Source organism: Triplophysa rosa, linkage group LG2 (assembly GCF_024868665.1).
Source record: "Triplophysa rosa linkage group LG2, Trosa_1v2, whole genome shotgun sequence".
NCBI classification, from domain to species: Eukaryota; Metazoa; Chordata; class Actinopteri; order Cypriniformes; family Nemacheilidae; genus Triplophysa; species Triplophysa rosa.
In genome coordinates, this window is record NC_079891.1 from 10,163,572 (window position 1) to 10,175,734 (window position 12,163).

The window sequence follows — 12,163 nt, forward strand, 5'->3', positions numbered from 1 at the left end:
AGTCATAAGTTAGTTTGGCTGTATGGTCATCAAAAAGTTGGCCATCCTGTTGCTCACCCCTCCATACCTAAACAACTAACACACTGGAAATAAAGAAGACAGAGGTGAATGCCAATATGTGATAACAAATAACCAATAAAAACATTGACTTCATTCCACTACACACAGGTTGCCTTTATAAGTCTTAAGGATGTTATGAAAGTAGCTCACTAACAAAAAATGAATGCATTGGGGTTGACATATGAATATTGATATTCGTTTACTTTTTAACATGTAAGTAAAAAGACTTGTCTATAGAAATGTGCTACATTATAAGTGTTTGTGAAAATGTTATTTGGAGAGAATATGCAATTAAACTTACACAATTTATATTTTGATGCTGAAAATGGCCATGACATTCAGCATTTAAAAAGTCAATTTAAACAATAGTTAATTTTTTAATTAGTATGTAATCATTCTATAGTTGTAGACTACTTATGCCCACAAAATACATTGTTCAGAATATATATTAGATAAAATCTTGCAATTTAGAAGCCTAGTCTGTTGGTTCTGTTTGTTTGAGCAATACCACCACGCCAGTAGGTGGTGGTAAAGCTCCGTGGTCCAATGTGCATGCACAAAACCACGTGTTAACACGTAATTACGTGTTAACACGTAGTTTAAAACGACGTGTTAACGCTCAATTACGTGTTAACACGTACTACGTGTTAACACGCAATTACGTGTTAACGCGTAATTGCGTGTTAACACGTTAGTTTCACACGTTTTGGCCTTAATGGCGTTCCATAGTAATTACGCGTTAACGCTCAATTACGTGTTAACACGCAATTACGTGTTAACGCGTAATTGCGTGTTAACACGTTAGTTTCACACGTTTTGGCCTTAATGGCCTTCCATAGATAAGGACGTCGTCACAACAGACGCGTGACACAAACGTCGTGGATAAGGACGTCGCCGCCACCCGCGTGCCTGACGTCACGCACCACTATATATGTTGGTCATATACTGTTTCCGGGTCCATGATAGTTCTGTAGGCGAGCATTAGTGACTTGAATCAGAGTATTCCCATCAGTGAGTGTACATTAATATCAAGAGTAACAATGGCACATTTAAGAATATTTCTAGATAATTATAATAATTATGTAATAATGTAATTATGTAATTTATGTGTTCTTGCCTCCTATGACATATCACTTTATTGTTTCCGAATCTCTCTGTAGGGCTCTTGAAATAAAAGTGTCTGTTAAATGTCTAAAAGTTGATGTAAAGCGGTAATGTCTGCCTTAGTGTGGGACATAACATACAGTATATTTTAAGACTTATTGTACAATGCTTATATGTACTTTTTAAATATTTGATTGTTGGTTTCCTTATAATAAACAAGATGTCATTGTTTTTCTACTTTCTTGTGTCTTTTTCCAGTTGTAATAATTTATTGTTGAATATTTTGCTTTGAAATATCATCACTTGAATGTGCTCTTTTTACTCTGTTTGATACGGGCTTGTCTGTCACCCGGCCTATTACTGCAATATCTGCAAAACAGGATAAAACTATACAGCATTGCTTTGTCTGAAAGTGCTCATGACATTAGCTGTATAGTGCAGTCGTAAATACAACTGTCTGCCCTACAACAGACTCCATATTCTTCACTATTCCAGACACAAACATGACTCTTGGACTGTAAGAGTTGTATGAGAGATACAACACAAATTCATTTACATACAAATCTAGAAAATTACAGAATACGAAATACACTTTTGTGTTCTACTCAAAGTAACTATGTTTTAATTTATTCGTCACATTAACTTTTAGTCTTGATATTTCAGGTGTTTTAATTCTATTGCTTTTGTACTTTTACCTGAATGGATAATTACACCAGACAACAATAATCAGTGATCATTAGCTTCTCTTCATGTTTTTACCTTATACCTGTATGCCTTTGTTCTTGTAACCTAATATATTTTCAGAAATCAGAATCAGAAAGAGCTTTATTGCCAAGTATGTTTGCACATAAAAGGAATTTGTTTTGGTGACAGGAGCATCCAGAACACAGAAACAGCAACAACAGTACACAGAGACCATAACACAATAGAATACAGTACACAATGATTTAAATAAGGGCCTATGGGTATAACAAATTAAGAAATACAATACAATAAACATAAGATAAAGATATAGAGAGTAAAGCTATGTATTGTGTAAATATGTACAAGTAAAAAATAAGAATAGACTATTGTAGTACAAGGTATGTGCTATATACAGCAGAATGAAATATAATTTACAGAGAAAGTTGTATAAAAATAGATAGTGTATCATCTGGAGGATATAATTAATATTGCACTTAATTATTATTGCACAGAGTTATTAATTGCACGGTGTGTAAAAACATTTAACTGTTCAAGAGGTAGATGGCCTGAGGGAAGAAGCTGTTTTTGTGTCTGGTTGTTTTGGTGCTCAGTAGCGCCGACCAGACGGCAGCATTGTGAAGAGCTGATGGCTTTGATGTGAGAGGTCCAGGGTGATTTTCTGAGCCCTTTTCCTCACTCTGGATGTATACAGTTCTTGGAGGGTGGGCATGGGAGCACCAATGATCTTCTCAGCAGTCCGAACCGTCCCCTGTAGTCTTCTGATGTCTGACTTTGTGGCTGAGCCAAACCAGACAGTGATGGATGTGCAGAGGACAGACTCTATGACTGCTGAGTAAAACTGTTTTAATAGAGTTTGTGAGGTTGAACTTCTTCAGCTGATGTAAGAAGTACAACCTTTGCTGGGCTTTTTTAGCAATGGAGCCAATGTGATTGTCCCACTTCAGGTTCTGAGAGATGGTGGTGCCCAGGAACCTGAATGACTCCACTGCTGCCACAGTGCCATTTTGAGCCATGTTATACAATACTTCGATGACGCCCACACATGTGATTTTAGGCTTCCTGGTAAATAAAATAGCTAATTTCATATTTTTTGTGTGAACACTACCAAAACCAATATTTCTAATATTTATCTCATTTATGGAATACATTACATGGCTATGCAACACAAACAAGCACAGCACAGAAACTCAGCTATTGTGTTGTGTACTATATAACACTGCCTTGAGGATATCCAGACATTTAACAATTACAGTACAGTTTACAACACATTCAATGATTACAGACAAAAACACTAGCAGTTTGTTTGAATCTCATACATGATTGTTGTTTGTGCCTTTATAGTTAGCAACTCTCACAAGCTAATTTAACTTTGCTATCATAATAATTGTACAACTTTAAATAAATACAACATAATTCACATTCAGTGAACTGTGCTACTCACATTCACATTCAGTGCTACTCACATTTGATTGATTGATTGTTGTCCGTCTCGTACTCGCGTTCTTTCTATCTACACACGTAGCTAACTGGAGACCACGTGTTTATCAGGCGTCTTGTGAGGCGACGTACCTACGCCATACTTCTCCTGGATAGGCTTCGGTTTGGCACATTTCAAACGTCATACCAAATCACACCTCATAGTGATTCAGCGTGCGCCTCCGCATTTGCGTGAGTGCGCGCTGCGAGCAAACACAGTATAACGTCTGACAGGACAGAACATAATAGTTAGTTTTTATGAGGTGAGTGTGAAACTTTTTCGTAGCAAGTTACGAAAATAACGACAGAATAATGACACCGTAAGCCTGACAACATCTCACCTGAGATACTGAAGGCGCTCTGAAACTGGACCTGTCAACAGATTTCACGCACGTCTTTCAAAATAAAAGTCTTGCATTAGAAAAACATGTTTCTTTTTTAATGTTTACCCCTCGACAGGGGCGTAAATCTCATTTAACAGTAGGGGGGACAATAAACATAAAATTTCTCAAGAGCAATTTTTTAAGGGGACACAAATAATACAGTCAAAATTGTACTCACTACGACACAGAGCGACAATATGCGTTAGGTTCATAGGTTTATCATGCAGACTTTCAGTCATAGTATAACTGAACTGAACTGCCACGTACTGTAATACAAGTGAACACCTAATAAAGCTGTTTCCATTTCCATTTTTTTTGTCTCTGTTGTCAAGACAGGAAACAAGAATAAAAACAAACTACCCATGATACTACATGTTAACAATGAGTCACTTTTTAAACACTTAAACACTTTTTAAATTCTATCCTGATTTATACTGCAACATCGTCTGACAAAGTCACCATACATCATCTACATTAAAGAGTGGTGGTTATTTTCCCATGTGGTGCACTGCCTCCGCCAACAAACTATGTGCATAGATGTACTATGTTCATGTTCGTACCCAAACAGTCAGTAACAGTATCAGATGCTTAAATTTTGTGTTGTACCCGTTGATGAATCGTTGAGTTTCAGTCAATTGAATGTTTAGCTTATCCGCCGCCCACACACTGCACAAAATAGATGCTGAGAAAACGAGCTTTTCGAACTGAATGAAAGCTGTGCACCTTTTGTGGAAAAAAGGGTCTGAAATTCGATAAATATAGTGCTAAAGTTACTAAATTGTCACCGGTATGTGCGCGACTGTGTGTGACACGGCACCTGAATGGCAAGGGTCGGTGGCTAATTGTGGCCGTTAATGTTAACAATAAATCTGGGCAAAAATCTGAGCAAAAGTCTTGTAGTGTATCCCAGCCATTGGTTGCAGTGTGTGACGCACTATGCAACAAGCTATTGTAAACAAGCTAACGTTAACTAGCTAAGTAACGTTTTAATCGCTAACATAACAGATTCGTGGAAAAATACATCAGTAATCAGCCTTTTATGCCACAATTTATTAATGAATCAGCATCAACTACATTAAAGAGAATCACTTCATTTAACGTGAATAAAATAGCCTTCTTACTGGAGTTCAACAACCACTGCTGAACTGAGCCGCATACCTTACTTATGTGTACTAGGTGAGATGAACTGGGAATGCAGGCAGTGGGCCAAACCACTGTGAGGCACCGGAGGGGAACTCAACTGTTTCTAAACTTAAAACGCATTTTTGCGTTTGTATTTTTTTCTAATTACACAATTAGTTTATATATACATAAATATATTTAGCACAATAGACAGTGCGATTGTTAATGATTTGGGGGGGAAAACCCTCGGATGGAGGGGGTCCCCCGGGATTTATGCCCCTGCCCCTCGACCCACTCAGAACGGTCTTGCTAACACACGCAGTTCACTAATTTACGAGAGTGACAAACCGCATTCTACTATTGAATTTAACTCCCCAAAATGCAGGTAGTGACAACCGCATTTATAAAAATTATTTTAAAAATTCGATGATTTGTAAGGTACTGTTTTGTAAATAGACTTTGCAATAAAGTCCGTGTGTGTATTTTGCTATTCTGTAATAGTTATTGTTTATGGTATGTTAGTACTTTAGTTTTTACTGACTTTATATTTATTAAATAGAAGTTTATATGTGTCATACATTTTTTCAGTGGCTACAGTTCAGAGAGGTAGAGTATATTTCATTTTACAGTCATGGCCAAAAGTATTGGCAGTGACATGCTGTGTTTTGCAAAGTTTCTGCTTAGGCTGTAGTGTTGTTCATTCACATTGTTTATTTATTTATTTTTATGCATTTGGCAGACGCTTTTATCTAAAGCAACTTACAGTGAATTTAGTCTATACATGTCTTTTTATCAGTGTGTGTTCCCTGGGATCGAACCCACAACCTTGCGTTGTTAACGCAATGCTACACAGGAACAATTTATAGATTATTATGCAACGTGATCAGATACATTTTAAATAATTGGAAGAAAGCAACTCCCCGGATGTTAGTCCCATTTAGAGAACCTGTGGTCAGTCCTCAAAAAGCGAGTGGATGAGCAGAAGCCCACAAATTGTGATCAACTCAGAACACTAATAAGAAGAGCATGGAAAGTTTTAATATGTTGGTTCTGATGTTGTACTAAGGAACACAACAACAGACAAACACATTTAAAGCAATATTAAACAAACAGCAATATCACAATGTTTTTATACAGCTAGACTGCTTTGTGACAACTCAAAATTCTGCATTTATAAGCAATGCCACATAAAAGACCGACAACATTACACTGTAAAAGTTTGCTGTAATTTTGCAGCAGGTTTGTCAGTAACACTGTAGATTTTGTTTTGCAATAGGCATGAAAGGATCGCACAAAATTTATGTCACTGTCAATACTTTTGGCCACGACTGTAGCCTACATTCGGGGAAGACATGAAGTCCATGAAAGTATTAAAAATGGGACCAAAAGTAAAATATACAGCTTTAAATAATTTGCTATTTATTTCTGTAACGATCAGGCTATATTTGTTTTACGTCTGTTTGTTGAATTTTTTACTGTTCAATTTTAATAAAAAAGTATGTTTGTCATTAATCCATCCTTATGTTACAAACATGAAACTTAAAGTAAATTTCACAATAGCCTAAGGTCAAAACACTATTCGTGGATCAAAGTGAATATCAATAATATGTAGGTACGGACTGGCTGCCCACGAACATTGCGGTAAAGTGACAGTGTTGCCAGATCGTGATAGAAAAAACAGCAAACAAAGACAAGGCCAAAATAAACTTAAAATGCTTTACATTTGATAAACAAACAAACAAAGATCTCATGTACCTCAAATATCCGCAACCATAACCACTAAGTACCCAAGTGTCGAGCTTTATGAGCTGAAGAGAACGTGGCAATACTACGAACGAGCGCTCTGGGAAGCAGCCAGCACAACAGCGCGTCTTTCAGTGGTAGTTCAGTTTAAATTTAAGAAAAACGAGCCTTGAGCTGAAAAATAGCAGAGCTGCTTATGGTGTCAATCATCACAAATACGGGAGTGACTCCCTGTTATGTAAACACATGGAACGACCATTTAAGGGATTCACTCCCGCATTTAAATGCGGTTGTCACTTCTGAAACTTTGCAGTGTATACGTGGCTACAGTGTGCTCTAGTGCTTTACGGCGCAGTGACGCTATACTAGTTCCTCTCCATATGTCACTGTCCCGAGAGCTACCCGGCTGTGGTGAGCCGGTCACACACGTGGAAGAGGACCCCATCCCAGTAAGTGTGTGTTGGTATAGATGTGAATGAAGACCCGAACTATTTGATGATAAGCGGCTGGATAGGTCCATGGAGTTTGGTGGAGGGCCAACTCCAAGACTGCACTGGGACAGTGACTGTGCCATTGCCTGCTGTCTGCCCAGTGCGGGCGGTATTTGCAGCTGTGATACTCCGGCCATTCCAGCCGCGGCCCAGGGAGTGTCGTTGGCATGAAAAGAGCAAAGACTATCACTCATAGCAGCAGCAGACGGAAACTGTGACAAACCGTGTGTTGGTAGCAGAGTTCCTGGCGCCCTGAAAACGCTGGTTGTCTTCTTGCGTTTCTTCCATTTTGCACGCCGATTCTGAAACCATACCTGGATTTAAACATATTTTCGTTGTTGTTAAATATAATTTGCAGCCGTTAAAATGTATTAAAATGACTTAAAATAGTTTAGAAAGTAAAGCCACGAAAACATTTTAATTTAAATACAACCAATTATTATGAACATCTAAAAATTAAACCTATATCGAGATAAAATAACATCGTGTGATGGCATTTTGAATTAAGAAGCCACTGTGATTTTAGAAATCTGTATTTGGGGCCTTGTTAATGTATAGCTGTGTTGTATTATTCTGATTCTCCATAAATAGTGTTGATGTTTAAAATGCACCATTTAATTATATGAATCATATGCTCGTTTATTGCTCAAATCAAGTAAAATTCTGAACATTAAAATCTATTAGTTACGCTACTCTATATCCGAAGTTAAGTAAAAAAGAGGCGGATTTCACATTAAAAACTGTTTAAAAATGTATTTTCCCTTACAACTGTAGCGATGAAGTGGTTATAATCGATGACACATTCTTGGAGACAAAATAAAAAAATAGACATAAAAATAAAAAAGCATCCTATTGCTATCACCTTATATGAACATTTAGCGGTTATTGCGAATTACTAAACGGGGTTTAAGACGTGCCTTACTATATATGATTTGCAGCTTTTTTGTGTAATTTATAAAGCATACGTTTCATAAAGTGTTTGTCTAATACACCACAACTTAGATTGTAAAAATACATGTATTCATTGTTTTATTAGTTTATATTCTGACTGACAGCATTTATTAACAATAATTTAATCTCTACAAGACAAATGTTCACGTTGTATTTGTGTACATTCCTGGCATTGCAACTGCAACTTCAAATCGTCGCCTTGGAAAGGTTCCATATTTGACATTTTTGTCAATGTGAAGTTATTCACTTTTTTTATTCTGTGACAACTTATTTACATCGTGTGATCTGTTTTCTTTACGTTGTGTACATTTTTGGACTTAAAAATATATATATTTATGTACAAAGTCAAATGGAATGCAAAAAGCTCGTTATCTCAAAACTCATCGGAATGCAGATAGAACCCTATAACTCCAAGGCCCCGATATGTTTAGAATGTCAAATACATACTGTGTTTAGACAAAGCGTAGAGGTTTATTATTTGATTTGCATCTCCTTACAATTCTATACATTCAATTGTAAGTAATATGTAAGTAATATTTTTGTTTCGAAAACATGGAAAGCTCTGTTTGGAGGCGATCTGAGCAGGTCCTTTCTACCTCACCTGAACTCGTGACTCCGTTAAACCAATCCGTAATGCAAGTTCTTCTCTCATGAAGATATCTGGGTAGTGGGTTTTAGCAAAGCTCCTTTCTAGTTCGTTAAGTTGCGCTGGAGTAAATCTGGTCCTATGGCGTTTCTGTTTTTGTTGATTCCGTTTCCCAACTGACTGATTACAGTTCTGTTGTTGCTGCATTTCTTGGTCTTTAGCATTGGATCCACCATTACTTATGTCTTCCCGGGGAAGATCCCCGGGGTGTCTGAGAAGCTCGGCTGCAGCATCATTCATCCCTGTAGCACACGTTAGCTATTTAGCTTTTTTCAAAGACAAGGAGCATACAAATATCAACATTAAAGGCAAAACGAAATGTGTAAAAATAACAAGACAAGGAGCATACAAATCAACATTAAAGGCAAAACGAAATGTGTAAAAATAACAAGACAAGGAACATACAAATATCAACGTTAAAGGCAAAAAGGCAAAACAAAATGTGTAAAAATAATAACAAGCAAGTCGATATATCGAGGTTTTAGGTTAAATTACAAAATAAATTACAAAACAAAATAAATTACAAAACAATCCTTTAACTCTATCATTAAATTCATATTTGACTAAATATTAATATTTAGTAATTGTTACAAAGAAAAATGATGCAGTATACAATTCATACAATTTTGTCTATCACGGTAGTTAACCACTTTGAAAAGTAAGAAAATTTTAAGCTTACACTGAAGTTGAAGACAGGAATTTGGTGGCGATAACTCACCAATGCGAGTATCCAAGAAGTCGACATTAGAAAACATTGCGCACTGCTAAATTTACTACTGCTCCCAAAACTACCCTATACAACTGTAACCCTTTTACAAAGTACATAAAGTTCAAATGAAGGAAAGTAGTCAGTGCATTTAAAAATGCGGTTTCGTGTATTATACTGTTATAGAGATATATTGGGCGGCGCATAATAATTGAAGGAACCTCTGAACTGCAACAAATGGTAGCCAATCAGGATCAGGGGTTGAAAAATGTCAGCCAGCCAGCCACTAAAATCCCTAAAACGGTTAAATGTCCATAAATCTCTAATCATTGGAAGTGTAAATTATTGCAACACCCTCTTATTATGCATATTTAATGACTTTATAATCACGCAAATAATTAGTCAATAATAAATAGCACTAACACATTATTGTGAAAAACCCTCAAATGATAGTTTTACAACCTACAAGATGACCTAGTTTAGATGCAGTTGTGTCAACATTTTTTTTTCATTTTTCATTTTTTTTTGCTGAAACACAAATAGTAAATTAAAGTTCAAGAATTCGTCGGCCAAAATAAGTCTAAATAAGAAAGCAATTTATTGCCTGGTGTGCCTGCACACACAGGGACTTTTCTTATTTGGTACTTGAAGCTTCAAGTGCAGACATCCAAATGCATCAGCAGACACATAATAATAAAACAGAGTGGAAAATATATAAAAATATAAATAAAATTGTAAATAGACAATTGTATAGACGTAGGTATATGTAAAATAAATCTCTAATCATTGGAAGTGTAAATTATTGCAACACCCTCTTATTATGCATATTTAATGACTTTATAATCACGCAAATAATTAGTCAATAATAAATAGCACTAACAAATTATTGTGAAAAACTCTCAAATGATAGTTTTACAGCCTACAAGCTGACCTCGTTTAGATGCAGTTGTGTGAACTTTTGTTTTTTCATTTTTCATTTTTTTTTGCTGAAACACAAATAGTAAATTAAAGTCCAAGAATTCGTCGGCCAAAATAAGTCTAAATAAGAAAGCAATTTATTGCCTGGTGTGCCTGCACACACAGGGACTTTTTTATTTGGTACTTGAAGCTTCAAATGCAGACATCCAAATGCATCAGCAGACACATAATAATAAAACAGAGTGGAAAATATATAAAAATATAAATAAAATTGTAAATAGACAATTAGAAGTAGGTATGTAAAATAAATCTCTAATCATTGGAAGTGTAAATTATTGCAACACCCTCTTATTATGCATCTTTAATGACTTTATAATCAGGCAAATAATGAGTCAATAATAAATAGCACTAACAAATTATTGTGAAAAACCCTCAAATGATAGTTTTACTGTCAGGAAACGTGAGGAAGAACCCAATTGCAGGCAGCCAGAGGTGAAGGGGTTAACCCTTTAACTGCCTGCGCCTGGGTTCTCTGTCCTTCCCCGCTTACCATGACAACTTGAGCATCTAGGCATATTGCTTTTTATAAATTTGAATATTCACTATTTTCAATCTATTTTACATATACCTAATACTTCTATACAATTGTCTATTTACAATTTTATTTATATTTTTATATATTTCCACTCTGTTTTATTATTATGTGTCTGCTGATGCATTTGGATGTCTGCACTTGAAGCTTCAAGTACCAAAAAAAGTCCCTGTGTGTGCAGGCACACCAGGCAATAAATTGCTTTTTTATTTAGACTTACCTGTATTTTGGCCCACGAACTCTTAAACTTTAATTTACTGTGTGTGTTTCCGCAAAAATAAAATGAAAAATGAAAAAAACATTGTTGACACAACTGCATCTAAACGAGGTCAGCTTGTAGGCTGTAAATGTCACGACTCTGCTTTATCTTGTCATGGATTTCTTGGTCTTGTGGCATAGTCATGGCAAAGCCTTATGTTTAGTGTGAGAACCATGGGGTGTTTACCTTTTTGACATTCTATGTGCCTTCTGGTGTCTTGTCATTTGCCCCGCCCCTCTCGTTTCCTTTATTGCTTCCCTGCTGTGTTTCATTGTGTCGTGTTTTATTTTAGTTATTTTTGTCCTGCTGTTTTGCTCCCTCGTGGGAAGTACTTTGGTTTCTGTTTTTATTATTAGTCCTGTCTTTGTTACCCCCTCGTGGGTGTTTTGTTTTTTGTTCAAATAAAGTATTTGTCAACCCCTTCACCTCTGGCTGCCTGCAATTGGCTTCTTCCTCACGTTTCCTGACATAACGAACGAGCCACAACCGAACCCAGCAGGCAGCATGGCCGACTCCCAGCGATCCTGCCTAACCCACCACCTTTTCGGGATCCGCCAGGGGAGCCGGGCCGCCATGGACTACGCGGAAGAGTTCCTGGACGCGGCAGCAGAGTGGGTGTTCGGTGAGGAGGAGCTCGGCTTCATTTTTAATCATGGCCTCACCGAACCCCTCTCCCCTAGCGAGATGAGGATGCTGGGTCCCCCCAGCTTCGACAACATGATCTGGATTTTGGCTGACCGGGACAACCCTGAGTCCATCGCGTCATCCCGGGCATCCCTCCCGTTGGCTACTGTGCCAGAGGGTCGCGTCCTGGCCATCGCCACCTTGGGGGACTCAGCTCCTCCTCCCGCTAGCTCTGCAGAGCCTCCCTCGACCCTCCGTGGCAAGCGGGGAAGGCGAGAATCCTGGGGGTCCACCTCCGAGGAGTCCCAGCCGTAGACAGCCGTGCCGTTTGCCTCTTTCCTTCAGCCGACCTCCAGGCGGGTGGCTCGGCTGAAGAAGAAGAG

The 12,163-nt window shown here is 37.4% G+C and overlaps 1 protein-coding gene across 1 annotated transcript; it reads right to left on the bottom strand.

Moving 5' to 3' along the window:
- Positions 1–6,740: 6,740 nt before the first annotated feature.
- On the bottom strand, positions 6,741–9,461 carry otpb (orthopedia homeobox b). Its single transcript, XM_057358860.1, has 3 exons — positions 9,400–9,461; positions 8,637–8,923; positions 6,741–7,398 (listed from the first exon to the last, which is right to left on the bottom strand). The coding sequence occupies exons 1-3, from the start codon at positions 9,434–9,436 to the stop codon at positions 6,874–6,876; spliced, it is 849 nt and encodes a 282-aa protein (XP_057214843.1). The 5' UTR covers positions 9,437–9,461; the 3' UTR covers positions 6,741–6,873.
- Positions 9,462–12,163: the final 2,702 nt, after the last annotated feature.

Excerpts from the sequence above, each read along its gene's own strand:
- otpb (XM_057358860.1), bottom strand. The coding sequence starts at position 9,436 with ATGTTTTCTAATGTCGACTTCTTGGATACTCGCATTG. Across the intron at positions 8,924-9,399 it reads CTTCTTGGATACTCGCATTG|GGATGAATGATGCTGCAGCC; the intron begins GTGAGTTATCGC and ends CGTGTGCTACAG. Across the intron at positions 7,399-8,636 it reads TAACGGAGTCACGAGTTCAG|GTATGGTTTCAGAATCGGCG; the intron begins GTGAGGTAGAAA and ends GTTTAAATCCAG.